This window comes from Populus trichocarpa, chromosome 2, assembly GCF_000002775.5.
Source record: "Populus trichocarpa isolate Nisqually-1 chromosome 2, P.trichocarpa_v4.1, whole genome shotgun sequence".
NCBI classification, from domain to species: domain Eukaryota; kingdom Viridiplantae; phylum Streptophyta; class Magnoliopsida; order Malpighiales; family Salicaceae; genus Populus; species Populus trichocarpa.
In genome coordinates this window covers 22843066-22863395 of record NC_037286.2, presented here as the reverse complement: position 1 = coordinate 22863395, position 20330 = coordinate 22843066, and the positions used below count along the sequence as shown (strand labels likewise).

Here is a 20330-nt window from a genome sequence, read left to right as displayed (position 1 = left end):
GAAAATAATTAGTCCTTATAATATTAAAATATAGGGAATAAATAATAATGTTTTAAAATAAAATGAAATTGACCAAGGGACTGATTTGTTAACAACTCTTAAGATATAAGGATTAAATAATAATAATAATTTTTGAAACTATAGAGAACTAATTGATTAATTTTGTTAAACACTAAGCTATAATTAACCTTTCAAAGATCAAACATGTGAGATATATATTAAAAACATGGTCTTGAAAAAAATAATTTTTTTAAAGAAGTTAAAAGGGTTTTGATTGGGTCAAAAACTCGTTTATATTTTTATCGGATCAAATCAAGTCAACTCCTTTAAAATTTTATAAAACTCATCTCGAACCCGGATTCTAGATCCCACCTACCAAGTGAAGCCAGGCTTGATGGGAGTTTATGTCAACTGAATGAATATTTGATAATATTTCTCAATGGTAAGGTATAATACACAAAGTTGGAGAAAAAAAAAAGCTTACAAAAAACCCCCTCTCAAACCTCCATCACACCTTAATTTGTTACACATTAAATGTAATTATAGGCTATATTGTAGAATAAATAGTTGGATAGCACCAATGACTGCAATTAGTTCTAGATTTTACAATGTAAGGAGCTCTATATAAGAACTCTCCAAAGAATCAGTTGCTTAAATCACTGAAAAAACATAAATATATATAAATATATAGATGATGAGTAAGTTGTCTTTCTCCTTGCTAAAGAGTGATGATGCAAACTGGAACCTGGCTGTACATTCTGAGGCAGGCCTCTCTCTCTGGGGAGGGGGGGGCCTCAGTGGAATCAATGACTGTTTATTGGTTAAATCATAGCTCAATTTTCATCTGAGTTGGTGGCACTGAGCCTGCATCATACAATTTATGGATTTCAGCTTTTTGGACTGTGAAGCTACCAAAACTTGATACTTAACCAGACTTTTCTTGAAATTCTGCTTACCTTGAAAGTCCTGCTGCTGATTCTGACCATATCCCATCTGCACAACACTTTGAAGATCATCTTGCCACATTGCTGAGGCCTGGAGAATAAAATTCTAGCTGTGATGAGAACATGCAGGTGTAGGCCATCCAAAATGGTATGGGGATTATCAGCAATGTTTCCTTATCAATTACCTGATGAGAAGCATCACCAAAGCCATCAAGGGCAGGCAACTGCATACTCGAGCTTCGCCGCAATGCAGCATTTAATGGGTTCATAGAGAACTGGGATTCTGCATTCCTGGACATGCCATCTTGTAGGGCTAACCCTTGCTGGGATTGGTAACCATAAGGGAATGCCGGCGTGGAGGAATCTAATGGATAAAGACCATGTGGCATGGATCCACGGGATTGGAAAATCTGCAACATGAATTGAATGCAGTGATCATTAGACATGAAAGTTCAGACTGGTTGTCACAGACACAGAACAGGTTGAAAGATCAGCTTACATCCTTGGACAAGAAAGTTTCCATGTTAATTTCCATCTTCGGGTTCACAGTTGCCATCTTCATTGACAGAAACTGCAAATGGCATCAGCAAGTGATAAAATCCAATCAGAAATTAACCATGTAAACATTAAATTTAAGGAGGGAACTATGCAGACTTGAATATTACCTCAACCTGGCGCTGTAATGACTGCACATAGTTTATAATCTCATCAAGCATCACTGCTTTCCCAGTAACCTGCAAATCAACAACATTCAAGCCAAAATTTAGAAGATTTTACCCCATCTAATTTCTATAATTTCATTGCAGGAAAAGTGCTTTATAATAAATAAATAAATAAAACCCCACAAATTTAGCATGTTATAAACACCTTATTGCATCCAGGAACAAGATCCTGAAGAAACTTCATTCTTTCGCTGATTTTTTCTCTCCTAACCTGGCCATTCAAGAAGGGCAAAAAATTCAAGGACATGTTAATACAAATCTATCAGTGTCCGAAAAACAGATGACAGAACAAAGTTTAATCAATCCGTACTCTTTCAGCAAGACTGTGGCTATCTGTAGCCTGACCCCTTCTGGCTCTGACATGGATATAGTCCTTTGGTGGCTCTGGCGGGTTTGAATTGTCTTTTTTCTGTTTGTGATTTCCATTTTCTTCTTCCATGGCCTTTGCTGAATCCTTGTCACTCCCATTAGTGTCCTCTGATTTGCTTTTTTTTGCACTCGATTCATCATTCTCTGCTGCAACCTGAGAAACGAAGCTGAACCATTAGTTTCCCGAAGTAAATCTCAACAGAGGTCTGCACAGAGAAACAGAATTGTGTACATTACCTTGACATCAGAAGCAGAGGGAGAGGGAGAGGGAGTTTCTTTGGCTTTTCCTCTGGGAATTGATTTTCTTTTCCTGGAATTGGCATCAGTCTGGGATTTCATGCTCAATTCCCCACCCGGGATCTGCTCGGACACTGAAGATTCCTCCCTGGAATCTCCATTCTCTGGTGTTGAAGGTCTTGACAACCGACTGAATTTCTTATCAGAATTCAAATTCCCATCCTGGGGTGAGCTCTTATTGCTTTCTTGAACATTTGCTTGCGATCCAGCGACCTTCATTGAATTGTTACTCGAAACTCTCGACAGCTTACCAGGTTCTACTCGGGGCATCATCCTATTGATCAATTCTGATTCATTCAATCCGAATTGTCCATTTAGGCCTCCAAGATTGTTGCTTCCAAAGCAAGAATATCGAGCAGCCCTCTCTACAAATCCAGGGTCAGCAGGAAATGGTGCTAAACTTGGATGGTTTACTAAGCTGTTTCCAAGAATTGGCAGATTTCCTCTCATCTGTGAATCCATCATTGAAATACTCAGCTTTGGAGGGGAATTCAATGGGGTACTATAACAAGAAGTGTTGGTGCTGTTGTTATTGTTGTTAATGTAGGATTGTGGAGACATGTCGCCGGAATTGCAAATGTTTCCTAGTCTTCCAATAAGTTCTCTGATCAAAACACTGTCACCACCAACGCCAGCATTAGAAATAACGTTGGCATTGACACTGGATGCCACTGGAGATGAGACAATGGAGCTCAAAGCAGACTCAAAGGGATCGCTCTGATCCAATAAGTTGTCCCAATTGGGATTGAGAAAGCAATTGGCAAGTTGCCCTGAACTGCAATTCAGCTCATCGGTTTGCATTTCCATTCCAAAACTGCAAGAATTCCAAATGGGAGCTGCTGTGTTGGCTCCCTCGCTCATAAACAACTTGTCTTTTTCCATGAGAGGAAAGAAAACAACAAGCAATTATCTTGACAGCAAGAGAGGAAAAACTGAAGGGAATCTCAGAAAAGTTTAGAGGACCCAGATGAAGAATTAGAGTCAAAACTAAGAACCAAGAAAGAAAACTTATAGAGGAGTGGAAATTAATTTGCCTGACAAAACAAAACAAAAAAATCTATCTTGAGGGAGGTGTGTTGCTATGCTTTCGGACATATAAAGAAGCGAAGGTGAAAGTAGATTGGAGTTAAAATGACATGTAATGATGATAAGAAGAGTTCTTGAAGGTTGCTCAATTCAGAAGTATGGAAAAAAAACAGAGAGAAAAAAAAAAGTGGCAAGGAGAAAGAATGCGGTGTGGATGAGCTCAAAAAAGCAGAGAGAAAAGTAGAGTGCGTGTGGAGGAAAGTGGAGAGGAAGCAAGAAAGATAAAGGAAATGTCTGTTTGACCTTTTTTCTATATAAAAAAGAAGAAATTATTGAAAACATTATGATTTCAAGGTTACTGTATTTCTTAGAGAATAGTTATGATACATAGGTTAAGACTGTATTATGGAATATAATTGCGGTTATTTTTTAAAATAATTTTTATTTGAAAATATATTAAAATAATATTATTATTTTTTAAAAAAATTATTTTTGACATCAGCACATTAAAATAATCTAAAAACACCAAAAAAATATTAATTTAAAGTAAATAAAAAAATAAAAAAATATGAATTTTTTTCAAAACGCTTTTAAAATGTAAAAACAAACAGGTCTGTCCACTATAAACCTAGTTCAAGTCCTGTTTTATATGGATCGGTAATTTATGTTTTTTATGTATTTTAAAAACATGAATTAATTGAAAAAATATTAAATTAAATTTTTTTAGTTTTTTTTAATGATTTTGATGTGTTAATTTTAAAAATAAAAATAAATCTTATTGCATATTCAAGCAAATTAAAAAATATTATATACCACAATACCAAACATTATCTGATTTTTTTTTTTACTGAAATAATGTTGTAAAAACAAAACAATATCTTTAAAAAGAAGTATTCAAAACCTCGATCAACACTCGCTAACCCGTGAATTAACTTACATAACTCGAGATTTGAGTCTTGAATTGAGTTATAAATCAAGCTGGGTTTATATTAGATGTTTTACTATGCACCCATTATGACAAAAAAAAAAAAAAAAAACTACAGTGATGGTAAATATTACTATTTATTTGAGCACGTTCATGGTTTTTGTCATATATTAGATGTAAGATGCTGGCATTATTATCTCTTGAATTAAGATCTAGTCTGCGTGCGCCATTAAGCATGAACACACTAATCTCTGGCTAGAACTCCATTGAAGACAGTAGGGGAGGTGGGAATGCTGGGCCTCGAACGTCAAGCTAGGCATTGCCTGTCATCTATTTATTGAATTTTCAATGTTTTTGTCCGAGTAAAACTCACCTCAAAGGAGATTTGAGCGAGGGAGAGCAACAAAAAGCCTTGGTTTCTATGCTGCACAGAGGAAGGTGGGTGTGGCTTTCTGCTGGCACAGAACACCTCCACTGTTTTGTTGTCCATAGGGTGTTAATCACCAATGATTAATGCAGAGGGAAAAAGGATGGAAGAGGTTTTTTTTAATATGCTTTTATGTCTGGGTGATTAATTATGATTGATTACTTTAGGTGATATCTTTATTATTTTTGTTCTCTCTGTGGTTGTTAGGAGTTGTTTGGATCTAATGTGAAAGGATGGTAGTCTTCAGATCCAGAATAATTTTAAATATTGCTATCTTTTTTAGGGGTTTTCCCTTTTCTTTCTTTCTTTTTTTCTAATCAAAAGGATGCAGTACTTTGACAATTTCTTTTCCTCCTGAGGGGTGCAAAGTGACAGTGCACAAAAAAATTAACTAAAAAAAGAAACTCTAGCGATTTTGGACATGCCCATATGGCTTGTATTTTGGCCATTTCGACCCGGCCTAAATGATCCCTCCCTCATCCACCCGTAAATCATCTTGGGTTGTTTAGTGTTTGCTTTGGGCACACACCTCAATGTATTTTTTTTTCAAGTTTTAAGGAGTTGCACACCACTAACCGATGCACGCACATCTCGAGCATACAAATTCTCCGTACAGGCATAACTAGCACCTCCACTAACACACAAGCACCTTGCACACACAAATTCTTTACACAGGTACAACGAGCACTCAACGCACCACAAGGTATCTGCAACACCACTCATCATGAGATAAGCTGGCGTGATCAAGGTCTATATATATTTTTACTCACAAAGTAAAATAAAAAGCTAAGTTGGGTAAGTAAAAGTCATTCACAACTCATATTACTCTTACTCCTTATATTAATTTTTTATCATATATTTACTGATTTAAGCATTAGAGAATCTCTTATTCTAACAAAGGACTTGTGTTGTAAGAAACATGAAGCCTAAAGAAAAAGTCTGCACACTTTAGCCTAAGAGGTAGCTCATGAAAAGACCAATTTAATTAATCCTTCTAGACATATCATCCAAAAGCTACTTAGCTAGCTCTAAAGCATTCATCAATTTAATAACAATAATAACAAGTTATGTTAGCTATGTATAATGTTAACTCAAAATCATTGAAAGAATGCATCTTGTGCCTATTGTTTTGGCCAATTGGAATATCTTATGGATAAGTTGAACATAATATTATATTTTTGCATGAAGTTTAAAGACTTGACTACATTATCTTTCTCATTCGTTTAAGATATTCTTTTATCTGCTTATTATATAATTGATAAAATCATTTGAATTTTCTAAAATGATGTGAAATCAATTTTGGTTGCTTTGGTAAGGAGAGAAATAATGAATGTACTGAGTAATTTAATAAAAAAAAAAAGAAAAAAAAAAAAGAAAAGCTCATCATGTTCAGTTTCGCTTAAACCTTCTTTGTTACAATTAAACCTTTTTTTCCCTTCTAAAAGGGTGGGAAAAGAAGAAGAAAAAGTTATTTTCTTTCTCTCTTTTTGGATTCAAGGAAGGACTGAAATGTAGCTACCACCTAATTGGTGCTATCTTCCTACCTCCTTTATTCATGGTAAAATGCTATCAAATGTAACCACTACTCTAAAATATGGTTGTTAAGCTTAGTTTAATTTAATGAGTTGATTCAGAAAGTTTTTAATATGAAGTCTGATTCAGATCAAGTTTCAAGTTGAATAAAAAAAAGATATTGACTAGATAAAAACTGATTGATCCAAACAAATTAACTTAACTAAACTCGGCTTAAACTCAACTTGGTCACTCAAAAAGATTTTAATAAAATAAAATAAAATGACATTATTTTAAATAAAAATAATTGACTTGTGTTAACCTGGTGATCCACGAACAACTCAGAAACAACTCAAATTTTTTTGAATCAATTTATAAATTGAATCTGACAACTATGTTATAGAGAGTAGTCTTAATATACAAATATTTTAAACAATTAAAATTCTTCTTGAACTCTTGAAATTAGTTTTCAATTCTTCTTACAAAATATCTTTGAACTGGGTTTAACAATTATACTTTAGAAATTGCTCGGTAGTCTTAATTTATTAATATTTAAAATTCTTCTCAAATTTTTAAAATTAATTTTCAAGGGATTCTCACAAAATATCTTTGAAAAAACCTCTAAATTCTAGCTCCCAAATAACTTTTAACTCTTGATTCATCAATGAATGCAGCAGCCATGGAAGATAACACTTAAACAAAAGAAAATTGAAGACAAACAACACAACACTCGATCAAAGTATCTCTCTAATAATTCATAAAATACAAGTATCAATTTCTTTGAAACACGAGAGATGCTTCTCAATGTCGGCAAGGGAGGCTGAATAAAATTTTACACCTCTTGGAACTAACGTGACCTTCAATCATTGAGGACACACATTCATATGCATCTTCTTCTACTATTTTGACCACAATTTTAATACTCCTCGGGGCCAAGTTTTGCTTCTCAATTGGTCAATGGGTTCAAGTTTCGAGATGAATTGTTTTTTAATCCCCAATAAAAACTAATATATCTGACACTCTGCAGTTGTTATTTATCGTTTGTGCTTGGTTTAATGTTAATTAATTCTGTCTGAGGAAGTCTCTTCCAACCAAAACTTGAAAGATATCATATGGGGCAGGATGGTTAATGATGGGTAGAAAATTACTAGACATGTTGTTGCCGAGGTCCGAATAAATTTTATTTTTAATACAAAAAAAAGTGGTAGATTAAGAAAAATTCAAATCTCATGCCATTAGTTAGTTAAATTAGTAATTTAAATATTTATGAAAAACAAAATAAAAACAAAAAAACTAACAAAAAAAACAATAAAAAAACACACTCGAGCCTAATTGGATTATTAAACAATCAAATATTAATCAAACCGAATAAAAAAAGTGAGCCAAATTTCAAAAAAAAAAAAACATTAGCATAAAAAAAGAAGGGAGACCAAGCAAATATAAATGAACCTCTAAATCTAGTCTGATCTAAAAAACTTGCAACTCGTTAAATCATGGATCCGAGTTTAATCAAAACTTAAATATAATCTGATTTAATTTTGAAGGTTATAATCGTTGAAAAAACTATTAATAAAAAACTTGCAAAAGAAAAGGAACAATAAAAAAAACAGGGCTAAAATCTGACATGAAAAAACTTAATGAGAATAAATTCTATAAAAAAATTATCACAAATAAAAAAAAATACAATTAAAATAATTAGGATCAAACTTGAAAGATTAAAAAAATCATAGGGGGTAAAATTAAAAATTATTTGTAACGTGATAGATTATTTATAGATTAAAAAATAAAAGGGTGAAATAGAAAAAAAATTGTTGAGGGCTAACTCAATATAGTTAAATTGAAGAAAATAACAAAACAGAAGTAAAAAAAAGGATAAAAAATAAAACAACGTCAATTAAGAAAAAAACATGGCATACCTCTTAAACTTAGTCAAATTTCTAAAAGTCGCATCCATAAAATCTTTTATCAATTTAATTTTAAATGATGAGATTGGTTGAAAAGTATTAATAAAAAAACCTACAAAAACAACAAAAAAAATAAGGATAAAATTTGATAGAAAAAACCCAATGAGGATACAATTCAATGAAAAAAATAAAAAATAATTCCAAATAAATAAATATCAATTAAAAGAATAAGAATCAAATTTTAAATATAAAAAAAATCAAAGGTGGTGAAATTGAAAACATCTGTAAAAACTAAGGAAACCCAGACAAAATCCTAAACATGATCAAATCTTAAAAAGTTTGCAACCCATGAAACCTTGGATTTGAGTACTATCAAGAAGTTTATTATAAACCAATTTAAAAATATAGATTTAAAAAACTCGTCAAAGAAAAAAATAACAAAAAAAAGTCTCAAGCAAACCCAGCAATCAACTCGGGTCAACAAATCAGACACATGACCTAGGACATGAAATTGGAATGACCTTATAAATACAAAAGTGAAAAAACACCGGAAAAAAATAAAAAATTTGCTTTAAAAAAAATAAAAGTCAATCCAGGCTAATCATTTAGATTTATTACTCGATTCATGAGACTAAAATGACCCATTAAAGGTAAATCCGAAAAAAATAAAGAAGTAAAATTCTTAATCAAACAAATATTTAAGGGATGAAATTGAGAAAAAAAATTAATGAAAACAAAAAATGACAATTAAAAGAATTAGGAATAAATTTGGCATAAAAATTAAATGAAATTAAATGTTTTGAAAAAATCAAATGAAATTAAATGTTTAGGGATGGAATTGTAAAAAATAAATCCATTAAGAAAATGATTAAAAAATAGCAATTGAATGAATTAGGACCAAATTTAACATAGAAATTAAATGAAAATAAATGCCTAGGGGTGAAATTAGATAAAAACAAATTAATCAAGAAAATGATTCAAAAAAAAATAAATATAAATTAAAAAAATGAGGACCAAATTTGTAAATAAATTAAAAAATCAAATGACCATGGATAAAATAAAAAATAAAATCCAATTAAAAATAATCAATGCAAATAAAACAAGTGAAAATAAGAGAAGATGGACTAAATCAAAAGAAAAAATAAATTGAAGGGTTGATATGAATTTCTGCATGGCCAGCACGCAATCTAGGAAAGAAAATGAAGGAAAAGAAAGAAAGAAAAGAAAAGCAATTTTGGGTCAAACCACATTGAATCACCATACACGTGCCACCCAGAGAGGAAAAAGACACTGAGACAAATCAAATAGTATGTTGGAATTACGGTTCCAACTGTTGGAGCAAGCTGCATGCACTCTCAGAATGCGGCGGAGTGATTGACGCGTGCAAGGCAAACATCAACAGTTTTTTTTTTATTTTTTTATGCAAAAAAAAAAATCCCTCATGACTAAACAATATTAACAAATAAACCATGATGAAATTACAACTAAGCCTTAAAGCCAAGGTTAAAAAATTTAAATTGTAAGGGTAATGTAGTAATTCAACTGTTCTATAAAATATGAAAATACAAAAATACCCTTGCAGAAGGCATTAGATTATTTTATTCAAGGATTATGTTAGTAAATTTACTGTGTATAACAAAATGCAATCACCGAAACAACATCGCATAATCTTCAAAAGACATTTATGTCATGGTGAAAAGACCACCTGACCCAGAGCGAATGTTAATGATAAAATAACCAAGGGGTAAATTTCAAATTGATGTTCTATAATTATTGTGTTTCAGATAAGCGACATTTAAACATGTCGTGTTTTAGAACTATACTAACTTAACATATTATACTTTTAAAGTGTGACATATCATAAAATCTAAATATTTTTTTTAAATTTTTTTTAATTAAATTGATATCACGGTATACAGCACTACATCAATAATTATATATATGTCGCAGATCTGAAATGTGAAATCCAAAAGTGTGATATTTCTTGCTGCTGTGTTGATTAATCATTTCTTTATACATTAATCGCCCGATCCGTCCAATAGCAACCGACTTTTCCACCCTGATGTCTTCTGCATGCTTTATTTATTTTTTAGTCGAAGCAAAACCAAGGAGGAGGAGACATGGATTGTGCATAACTGTAACTTGAATAAATAATTTCTTTTCATGGAAGGAATATATTAAAATAATAAAGAAGACGAGGGAGGGCTGTCCGTCCTTTGCATGGGAATATTACGTAGGGGTTAAGGTTAAGATGATCATTGTTACATGGAAGCATTTAGCCGACAAGTCGGCAACCCTCCCTGCTCTCCTGGTATTACTTTATATATATATATATATATATATATATATATATATATATATATATATATATATATAAAAACATTAATCTAATACTAAAGTCACCTCTTCCTTGCCTGCACAAGAGCTGAGAAAAAATGGTAAGGGAAAAAAAATAACAAGCGAGGAAAGCGAGTGGAGTCCCTCAAGGTTGCCATGTATTTTATTTTAGAAATGTTTGACTTTTCCCTTCTTGGTTGCTTGGGGTTGGTGCCCTTGCTCGTCGTTGTAGCAAAATGTAAATAAATTTTCTCCCATTTCTTAAGAGAAAATAAAAATAAATAAATAAACTTACTTCATGCTCAACCAGAATATTAAAACGATATCGTGTTGTTGTTTAACACATTAATTACTAGGATTTTTCACTTTCAGCCTAATAAAAATAAAATCATGTTCCCAACAAACATATTTCTAGCTAGCAATCACGCAATTACATTTCAGGAGGACATTTAAGAATACGCATATCAAACTCCCTAGTAAAATATCTTAGAAATTTATATATAAATTATTTAAAAACTTGATTTTTGACATAAAATCTCTCAGATTAAACATAAAATATTTTTTAAAAAGAACATTTTATACCAAAATGCCTCCATTTATAACGAAAATGCACATATAAAGTTCAATTTCAGTGTTTGATGATTGAAATATAAAAAAACAACCTCCAGCCTAGTGAAGCACTTGTCATTATCATATAATATATTCAACGTGTTTGAGAATGTTGTAGTGGTTATTTTTTAAAGTTTTTTTTTATTAAAAAATACATCAAAATAATATTTTTTTTTATTTTTAAAAAATTATTTTGGACATCATCACATCAAAATATCTGAAAACATTAAAAAATATTAATTTAAAGCAAAAACAAAATAATTTTTTTCAAAAACACTTTTAAAACTAAAAATAAAACATACCCCTCATCATTGCCCATTGTTATCACACTGGGATGAGTCTCCAAGTATTACTTAGAGTGGACCGTTTTGCATAATTCAAGATTAGTTTTTGGGTCTTTATATTAACTATAATTAAAATTGATCAGTGTTTCAATGTATCGCGGGTTACTGTACATTGTGAGTGAATTTACTATAGATTGCATTGTTCTATACTGGGGCTACGGACATCTAGTGTATGGGCTGCCTTGCCTAGGGCGCACAACCTGACCCGCGCGCCACATGACAAGACCTGGCGCTTGGGTTGCCCTGCTTATGCATTGGGGCCACAAATAATAATATTTTTTTAGTATTAATACTTTCAATGATAATAAAAATAATAATCTTTGTACCACAAATAATAATATTTTTGATATTAATACTTTGAACTATAATAAAAATAAATATTATTACTTTCAATTATAATAAAAATAAAAATATTTGTACCGCAAATAATAATATTTTTGATATTAATGCTTTGAACTATAATAAAAATAGTAATATTTATAACACAAATAATAATATTTTTAATATTAATATATATCTTCAAGTATAATAAAAATGATAATATTTATGGCACAAATAATAATAATAATAATTTTTAATTTTATCCTTCAAATCAACTATATGGTTTTTCTTTGGTGGTAATAACATGTTGGACTTGGACGCGTCAACGCCCAACCCCATGTTGGATCTGGACGCGACCGCATCTAACTCCATTTTGAACCTGGACGCATCCACGCCCAACCCCACGTTGGGTCTGGATGTGACCATGTCCAACTCCAAGTTGGGCCTGACACGTTCGCGCCCAACCACATGTTGGACCTAGACGCGTTCACGGCTCCACGCCCATCCCCACGTTGGGTCTGGACGCGACCGTGTCCAACCCCATGTTGGGTTTGGACCCTACTGCGTCCACACCTAACCCCACGTTGGGCTGGACACGACCGCGTCCACCTCTATGTTGGACCTGAACAAGTCCACGCCCAACCCCACGTTGGGTCTGGACGCGATCGCGTCCAACTCCAGGTTGGGTTTGGACAAGACCGCGTCTAACGCCATGTTGGGTCTGAATGCGACCGCGACCAACTCCATGTTGGACCTGGACGCGTCCACGCCTAACCCTATGTTGGGTGGGGATGCGATTGTGCCCAACCATATGTTGGACCTAGTCGCGTCCACGCCCAACCCCACATTGGGTCTGGACGCGGCCGCGACCACCTCCATTGTGGACCTGGATGCATCCCCGCCCAACTCCATGTGGGGTCTGGACGCGACCGCGGCCAACTCCAGGTTGGGCCTGGATGCGTCCCCGCCCAACCCCAGGTTGGGCCTGGATGCGTCCCCGCCCAACCCCATGTGGGGTCTGGACGTGTCCACGCCCAACCCCACATTTTGTTTGGACGCGGTCGGGTTTAGATGTGACCATGTCCAACTCGCTTAACCCCATGTTGGACCTGGACACGTCCACGTCGAACCTCACATCGGTTTTCTTAATACAATAATGTGTTATAAATATTATTATTATTTGTGTTATAAATATTATTATTTTTATTATAACTCAAAGTATTGATATAAAAAAATATTATTATTTGTGTTATAATCATCATTGGAATTCTTAATATAATTATTTATGTGATAAATATTATTATTTTTATTATAATTCTAAATATGAATATTAAAAATAGTATTATTTGTGTTATAAATATTATTATTTTTATTATAATTAATAGTATGAATATTAAAAATATTATCATTTGTATTATAAATATTATTATTTTTAATATGATTAATAAATTTTTAAAAAAATATTATTAATATTAAAAAAATTTATTTTTTCTATTATAAATTTTTACAACATTTTTTATGAATATAAAAAGTAAACCCGCCAATAGTGCAGGCATCCATCTAGGTCGAAAAGAAAAGGGCTCAGTCATTCTTCAACCTTCTGAAGTCCAGTCCAATCCATTCCAAGCCATTGATGTATTGCGAAGGCGCACACAGATATACAGGCATGCATGTTTTCCTTCGAGCTTAGCTGCTTTTCAGAGAGAAAGTGGCCTCTGATCGATAGACTTTTTCCTTTTCTTCTTCTTTCTGTTTTCAGAAATGGAAGTCGACGCCGTAAAGAGTCTAAAGACTTCCATTTTAGAGTGGGTTCTTCTTTTCCATCATATGGCTAATTAATACAATGAAAATAGCATGTGTGCCAAGTTGCCACCAGTTGGCTCGATATTTTTTAAAATTCTTAAATGAATGGAATTACTTTGGTTTTTGTGAACTTGTAATTGGTAAATGTCTTGGGATAAAAACAAAATGTATGTTATGACAGAGTTCAAGGTCTTGATTACAAGTCTTGAAAGTGTAGGATGAAGTCCAAGAAATCTGACGAGGCCCAATTGAGGCGTGGAACCTTTGCTTAATTGTTTTAAGGCCCGTTTGTTTGCTGGAAAGTAGTTTCCTTTTGGAAAGTGAATTCCGGGAAAAGTGAATTCCGGGAAAATGAATTCCGGGAAAGTATTTTCCGATGTTTGGTAGTGTAATGGAAAATAAGTTGGAAAACACTTTCCAGTGTTTGGTTATGTCATGGAAAATGAGCTGGAAAATAACTTATTAATGTTTTATTTTTCTCAAGTTTATTAAAATAATGAGGAACAAATCTTACAAATTAAAAAGTTGAATGAGAATGAAATTGAAAAAAAATATAATTTCATAAATTATCTCAAATAAAATAAATAATAATCAAAATAATAGAGATCAAATCTAAAAAATTAAAAAAAAATGAAAGGTGAATAAATTAAAATAATAATAATTAACATTTCATAAATTATTTCAAATAAAATAAGTAACAATCAAAAGAATAAGGACCAAATTTAATAGATAAAAAATTTCAATAAAAAAATGATAAGGAAAAAGCAAATAGCAATTATAAAAATAAGGACCAAAATTAATATAAAAATTAAATTTTAAGAGATGGAATTGAAAAATAAATATACAAAACAAATTATATATAGCAATCAAAAGTTTGAGGATCAAATTTGAAATAATCAGCAAATAATGACATTTCTAAATTTTTCACAACTTCCGGAAAGTGTTTTCCGCCCAAATTTTCCAGGAAAACACTTTCCTGAAAACCAAGCCAAATTTTCCTTTGACTGGAAAGTGTTTTCCGTTGACCAACTTTTCTAATGACAAACAAACACAGGAAAGTTTGGAAAGTGGTTTCCCGGAAACCACTTTCCGGAAAACAAACACAGCCAAAAGGGAAAAAACTTTCCTGAAAACTAAACCAAATTTTTCTTTGACTGGAAAGTGTTTTCTGTTGACCGAAAAGTGTTTCCGTTGACTGGAAAGTGTTTTCCGTTGACCGGAAAGTGTTTTCCGTTGACCAACTTTCCTAATAGCAAACAAACACAGGAAAGTTTGGAAAGTGGTTTTCCGGAAAGTGAATTCCGGGAAACAAACATGGCCTAAATTTCAAGAATCTCCTTTCCCTTAATTCCCTCCATTTTTATTATACTACAATTAGCCTGTTTTTTCAATTGAAACCACTGTTAAAATGAGGAAGAACAAGAATATAGAAGCGCAGTCTTCTGGAGAAAAACAAGAGCCCTGCAAAAGGGACTGCTGTTGTCTCTTCCTGGCCATTGTTTGAGGATTTCCAGAGCCTTAATTTCTTATGGATTTCAAGGGTAGTCTAGTGGATTTCTAGGTTTTTACACTTCCCTTTAATCACTCTATTTTGTTCAATATCAATTTACCATACTGATTGTTAGGAAAATTTAGGATGGAAACAAATATGAAGTTGGCTTAGAGGCGTGAAAACACTATCTTTAAGGTGTTTATTTGTCCCACACAGAGACAATACCTCCAGGATAAAACTAAGCCCTCTAAACCTCTAAAAGAATGAGAAGATAAGACCAAGAAAAGAATATGTCTCTTTTTTGTTGTTATTTCTTTTCTGTATAGTAACATGCTTTTATAGACTTGAAACATATCGATGAAACAGTATGACTGTTCATCAAACATTATGACTATTGATGAAACACTATGGTTATTCATCAAACATTATGACTATTCATATTAAGTTTCAAGTTCCAAATGATATTATAAATATCCATATAATAACATTAGGAAGCCAAATAGAAGAGTTTGTTCATCATGGCTTAATTTACTACACAATAAAAACTCACACTTAGAAATATTAGGAGGGAGTGTTTCTTTTCAATATAGGATAAACATCTTTTCTTTATTTATTTACAAACTACACCAACACTGATTTCATAGAAACGATACTCTTTAGTAACTCTTGACTGTTCTCTTTCATTTATTGACTGCATTCCTCGTTTTCTTAAAAGTTCTTTTCTCTTCGCTTGCCTGTTTGGGGCGGCAAAGTGTCTGCATGCATCTGACTGCAGTCTATTTTTATTGCAGATGCAAGCAACTAGTAGTGCTGTTTATTTACACGGTTTGCTGCATAGTTTCAAGCGCTTCAACTGCAGTTTTCACCGCGTAGACAAACAAGTAGTCAGATCTTCTTTCAATATGGGCCGTGTCAAATTCCTATCCTTGGGTTACGTGTACAGTGATATTTGCAGATTACTACTTTTGAGCCAGAAAGGTTTTGGCCTTTGCGCCAGCCCTCACACAATGGTAGATGGCTACGAACTTCAACTAGAATGGGAACGTCACAGATTATTAGACTTAGAGCGTGTTTGGTATTGTGGTTGCTATTGTGGTTGTAGTTTTAAAAAAGTTGTTTTATAAAAAGTACTTTTAGTTGAGGTTGGGTTGGAAAAATATATGTTTGGTTAAAACTGTGGTTGAAATTGAGGTTGAACAAAAAGTAGTTTAATGTGTTTGGTTAAAAAAATGCTTTTCAAATTGAGGTTATAAAATAATTAAAAAATATTTTTAATTTAAATATTATAGATTTAACTACTATTATTACATCATGAAATAAATAATATTGATATCATTTTTTTTTATTATTCCATTAAACTATATGCAATGTCATCACATACGAAATTTATCCAACAATGACTATATTTTTCATGGTTTCTTAAGCACGCAACAACAAAAACTGAATTTTTTGTTACGTCATCAAGCGATATCTTTCTAATTTTTTGAATAAAACACAATTAAAATAAAAATAAAAACTGAATTTTTTTTAACTGGGTCGAACCCGGCAATAACATAATTGGAATTGCGATCAAATTTCACAAATGCTACGTCATCATGTGATATCCTTCTAATTTATGTAGTGTTATTAAATAATATTAAATACTAGTTTTTCGAGTAAAACTCAATTGTTTTAAAAAAAATTTACAATTTCATTACGTACAAAATTCATTCGACAAGAACTACAGTTTTTATAAATTTTTGAGCGTGTAATAAAATTAGGTAAAATATTATCAGGAATAAAATTGAGATTACAATACGAGTAAATTTAATTCACCTTAAACTAATTTTTAAAAAAAACAATATTGTTCATGTTCACATGAACAATACGAGTGAAATCAATTAACTATACTGGTTTTTCGAGGAAAAAAAAACTAAACTTTCTGCCATGTTTTTCAAAAAAAAAAAAAAAAAAAACAACACTGTTCACTAAAGTGAACAGTGCAACAGTGGAGCATGGCTCCACTGTGGAGCCATGCTCCACTATTCTGCTTTTTTCCCTACGAGAAGCAGCAAAATGCTGCTTCTCATGAAACTCCGGTTTCATGTGGGTCCTACCCACCAAAAGCAACTTTTTTTGGGTTACCAAACGTTAATTAACGTGGCTGCGGGTGAACCTCGCCCGCAGCCACGTTCCCAAACAGCCACTTAGAAGTGGGCTTCACCTAGATTTTCTCAGTCTCAGCTTTTATCTAGAAAGAAAAGCCTTTTTCATATTTCTAGGTTGCTTTGATGTTCCAAAAGCTGGTGTCAGAGGATAGAATATTGGGAGTAATTACTGATCATATGTTGGAGAAACAGGAAAGCAAAGGCCGTCCTCCTGGTCTAAACGCACTGAACTTCTAAAGGTTAGAGAAACTTTGGAATTGAGAAAAGAGTCCTGCTAGCTTGTTTTTCTTGGTTTGGCTTGTTTTTCTGGCATCTTCACTTCCCAAGCATGAGCTAAACTCTGCTACGATCTGTTCATGAACTTGCAAGTGCAGCTTGAATGTAATTTAATTATGACGTTCAGTGTTTGAAGTCATGAACATTTTTAACACGGCATAAACACTTAACAGGAGGAATGGATAAAACTAAGAACACATAATTAATAATTAATTAATAATTAATGATGGTTGATTAAAGTGGTTTGGTATTTATTTATTTTTTTTTAAATTTTGAATTTCAATTTTGTGTATGGCAATATTTTCATCCTCTCACGCATTAACAAAAAATATTTAACATATATCTAAAACTAAAGTTTATGACATGAGTTTTTAATCAATTTAATTGTAAACAAATAAAAATAACTATATTATAAGAAATTATGATTCAAATTTTTTCATTTACAGTTTTTTTCACAGTTTTTTTTTTTAATGAGACACATTTATGTTTTAGTTTTTGTTAATACATGGTAAGATATTATTAGTTGGTATTTGAATCCACAAGTACATATACAAAGGAATCCAAGTAAAGGCCGTTTGTTTTTCACTTTTCACTGTCAAAATTGCATTAAGGTGAATTTCAAAAATGTATTTGGTAAGAAAAAAATATTAAATTAATATATTTTTAGTTATTTTGATATATTGATGTTAAAAATAAAAAAATTTAATTTGAAAAATATTCATGTTAATATATTTTTAAGTAAAAAACATTTTACATTACAATACCAAACAAACTATAAGACTAAATGTTGTTTTTTAAAGCGTTTTTTATTTGAAAATATACTGAAATAATTTTTTTTTATTTTTTTTTAAATTTATTTTTTATATTAGCACATTAAAACAATCTAAAAACACAAAAAAATTAATTTAAAGCAAATAAAAAATAAAAAAATTAATTTTTTTCAAAAATATTTTTAAAATACAAAAACAAACAAGCTATTAGTTATTTATAATTACATCAACTGCATTTTATAGGAGCTTATATTTTATAGCATTCTGTGAAGATGCATGGTTTTGTTATCATTTTTGAGCAAGAGAAACAGAGAAAATCAAAAAAAATATTTTTGAGCTAGGTAAATATTTTTTTATCATTTTTAATGGGTATATATACAATTTTCTATTTTCATCATTTATCTATTCGCTTTTCAAAGTGAATTTATAGAATAATGCTAGTAAAAATTACTTACAAGTACTCTTGAAATTATCTTTTCATTTAAATACTATTTTTTAAACAATTATAGTTTGAGATTTTTTATCGCAACCTTATGAGTGCAATTTGATGGAGGATTTTCATATAATTTTTTTTATTTGATTAGTCCAAATACTCAAGCGAGATTTTCTTTCCAAGTATAATATTTGGCCAAATTCAGAGAATTAAAATTAATTTTAACCAAATCTTATTTGGAAATGATTTTATATTTTAATTCTCTAAACTAATCTCAACAACCCAAAAAATGAATGCAAAATGCTGTAAAAAAAATCTCAATGGCATCACAAACTGAGAGATTGGAGATTCACATCCACTCCCACTGTATCAATAAAATATTGATCTAACGGTTAAAACATTGTTATATTTTTGTAAGAGTGAAAATACAAGTTCGATCTTTAAAAAACGTATTTATTAGGAGAGACAGTCACGAACCTCGAACTGAACTAGTCTCACCATTTAAAAGGATGTGAGGATACCCAGATATGAACAAAAAAAAATCCAGTCCCAATATCCAAACGCGTCCTTAAAGAGAGTTTGTAAGAAATGGTAGTAGAGATGGACTGTTGTGTCCTAACATTTCCAGCTACCCATCACAGAATATTCCTAACGGTGACCAAACAAATTCTCAATTCTGAAACCTGACAGAAGTCTCTCTAATTTTGCTACCTGGCAATTTATTTTACAGCGGGACTGATTTTTTCCTAGATTAATGATTTAATCTGTTAATCATCAAGATCATGTTTATTTTTATGTTTTAAAAATATTTAAAAAAAATAATTTTTTTTATTTTAAATAATTTTTTTTAAATTTTTTTGATATATTAATATCAAAAATAATTTTTTAAAAATAAAAATATTATTTTGATGTATTTCTAAGAAAAAACCCTTTAAAAAACAATTATTGCCACACTTTCAAATCAATTATAATTAATTTATTTTCTTAAAAAAAAAACTTAAAATATCAAATTGATCTATATTGTGGTGGCTTTCACCTTTAGGTGCTTTTTAGAAGTGCACTTACCTTGAAAAAAAATATCAAAGTAATGTATTTTTAATGTTTTTTTTTATGATTTTCATATACTGATATAAAAAATAAAATAAATTATTTTGATATATTTTTAAGTAAGAAGTACTTTACACCATAATACCAAATACACACTAAAACAACCAATTTTAACCAAGTTAATGTATTCTTAGTTCAAATAAAAACATGACCTAAATTGGTTTTCAAGTTTTTAATTTCCCGGTATATCCACCAAATCAAATCAAGTGAGGGATAAAAAACCGCTAGTAGTTGCTGGTATGTTTGGGAATGTGGTTGTGGTTATTTTTCAAAGTATTTTTTACTTAGAAATGCATCAAAATGATTTTTTTTTAATTTTTAAAAAATTATTTTTGATATCAGCGCATCAAAACGATTCAAAAATACTAAAAAATATTAATTTTAAACAAAAAAATTCAAAATTTTTTGGAACGCGGGTTGGACCGCGTTCCCAACCAGTACCATAGTAGGATGTTTTTTTTTTTTTTTTTGCTATTAACTATTGATGTTAATATTAGAGTTATTTTGAAAACATTTAGCAATAAAAAATCATGCTATAAATTGAGATTTTTTGTAATCTACAATC

At 31.4% G+C, this 20330-nt stretch overlaps 1 protein-coding gene across 1 annotated transcript; it reads right to left on the bottom strand.

Moving 5' to 3' along the window:
- Positions 1 to 530: 530 nt before the first annotated feature.
- LOC7488588 (transcription factor bHLH77) lies at positions 531 to 3635 on the bottom strand. Its single transcript, XM_002301707.4, has 8 exons — positions 2273 to 3635; positions 1977 to 2189; positions 1812 to 1877; positions 1610 to 1678; positions 1444 to 1515; positions 1130 to 1354; positions 957 to 1035; positions 531 to 864 (listed from the first exon to the last, which is right to left on the bottom strand). Exons 1-8 carry the CDS (start codon positions 3212 to 3214, stop codon positions 827 to 829), a joined length of 1704 nt encoding a protein of 567 aa, XP_002301743.4. The 5' UTR covers positions 3215 to 3635; the 3' UTR covers positions 531 to 826.
- Positions 3636 to 20330: the final 16695 nt, after the last annotated feature.